The sequence below is a fragment of the Wasmannia auropunctata genome, unplaced genomic scaffold, assembly GCF_000956235.1.
Source record: "Wasmannia auropunctata unplaced genomic scaffold, wasmannia.A_1.0 LD317796.1, whole genome shotgun sequence".
NCBI classification, from domain to species: Eukaryota; Metazoa; Arthropoda; class Insecta; order Hymenoptera; family Formicidae; genus Wasmannia; species Wasmannia auropunctata.
This window is the reverse complement of record NW_012045094.1, coordinates 1-576: the sequence shown is the minus strand read 5'-3', so window position 1 is coordinate 576 and position 576 is coordinate 1. Positions and strand designations below refer to the sequence as shown.

General features: G+C 29.5%; 1 protein-coding gene across 1 annotated transcript; it reads left to right on the top strand.

The window, feature by feature from the left end:
* Positions 1–6: 6 nt before the first annotated feature.
* On the top strand, positions 7–548 carry LOC105460681. Its single transcript, XM_011707182.1, has 2 exons — positions 7–20; positions 135–548. The coding sequence occupies exon 2, from the start codon at positions 138–140 to the stop codon at positions 468–470; it is 333 nt and encodes a 110-aa protein (XP_011705484.1). The 5' UTR covers positions 7–20; positions 135–137; the 3' UTR covers positions 471–548.
* Positions 549–576: the final 28 nt, after the last annotated feature.

Below are 576 nucleotides of genomic sequence, written 5' to 3'. Positions count from 1 at the left end.
GGTTTATTCTTTATGTGAAGGTAAATTATTTAAAATATTGTATTTACGACTAACTTTAACAAACGCATTTCTTTATTTTCAACATTTTTCATTTAATATTTTTGTTTGTATTCTTATAAAGTTATTTTATGCAGGTAATGAACGATTTGGAACCAAATTTACAAAGGATTAGAAATAGAGCTGAACACTTGAAGACGAAAATTCAACTGCTTGCTGTTGCTGTAGGATCTTTGGTACCACTATGCAAAAATTTTTACGTAATTATTGATAAAAATTATTATAGATTTGACGACATTCGCACGGTAGTGGATGTATGTTTTAAATGCGTGCATGCTTTGCATGCTGAATACTCTCCTCAGAGTGAGACTATCTGGTACTTTTTGCAATTGGCATTGTATGACTTACACACACAGTGGGATAAATCAATACCTCAAGTCAGTAAGCAATTGAAATCTTTATCTGAAAAATAAGAAATTTTTTAACTAGTTCTTTACTGTCAGGCATATTAATCGTATAAATATTGAAAAGTTCTTTATTTTATTCTTATGGCAAGATTGTTATATTATCCTGCCTGTA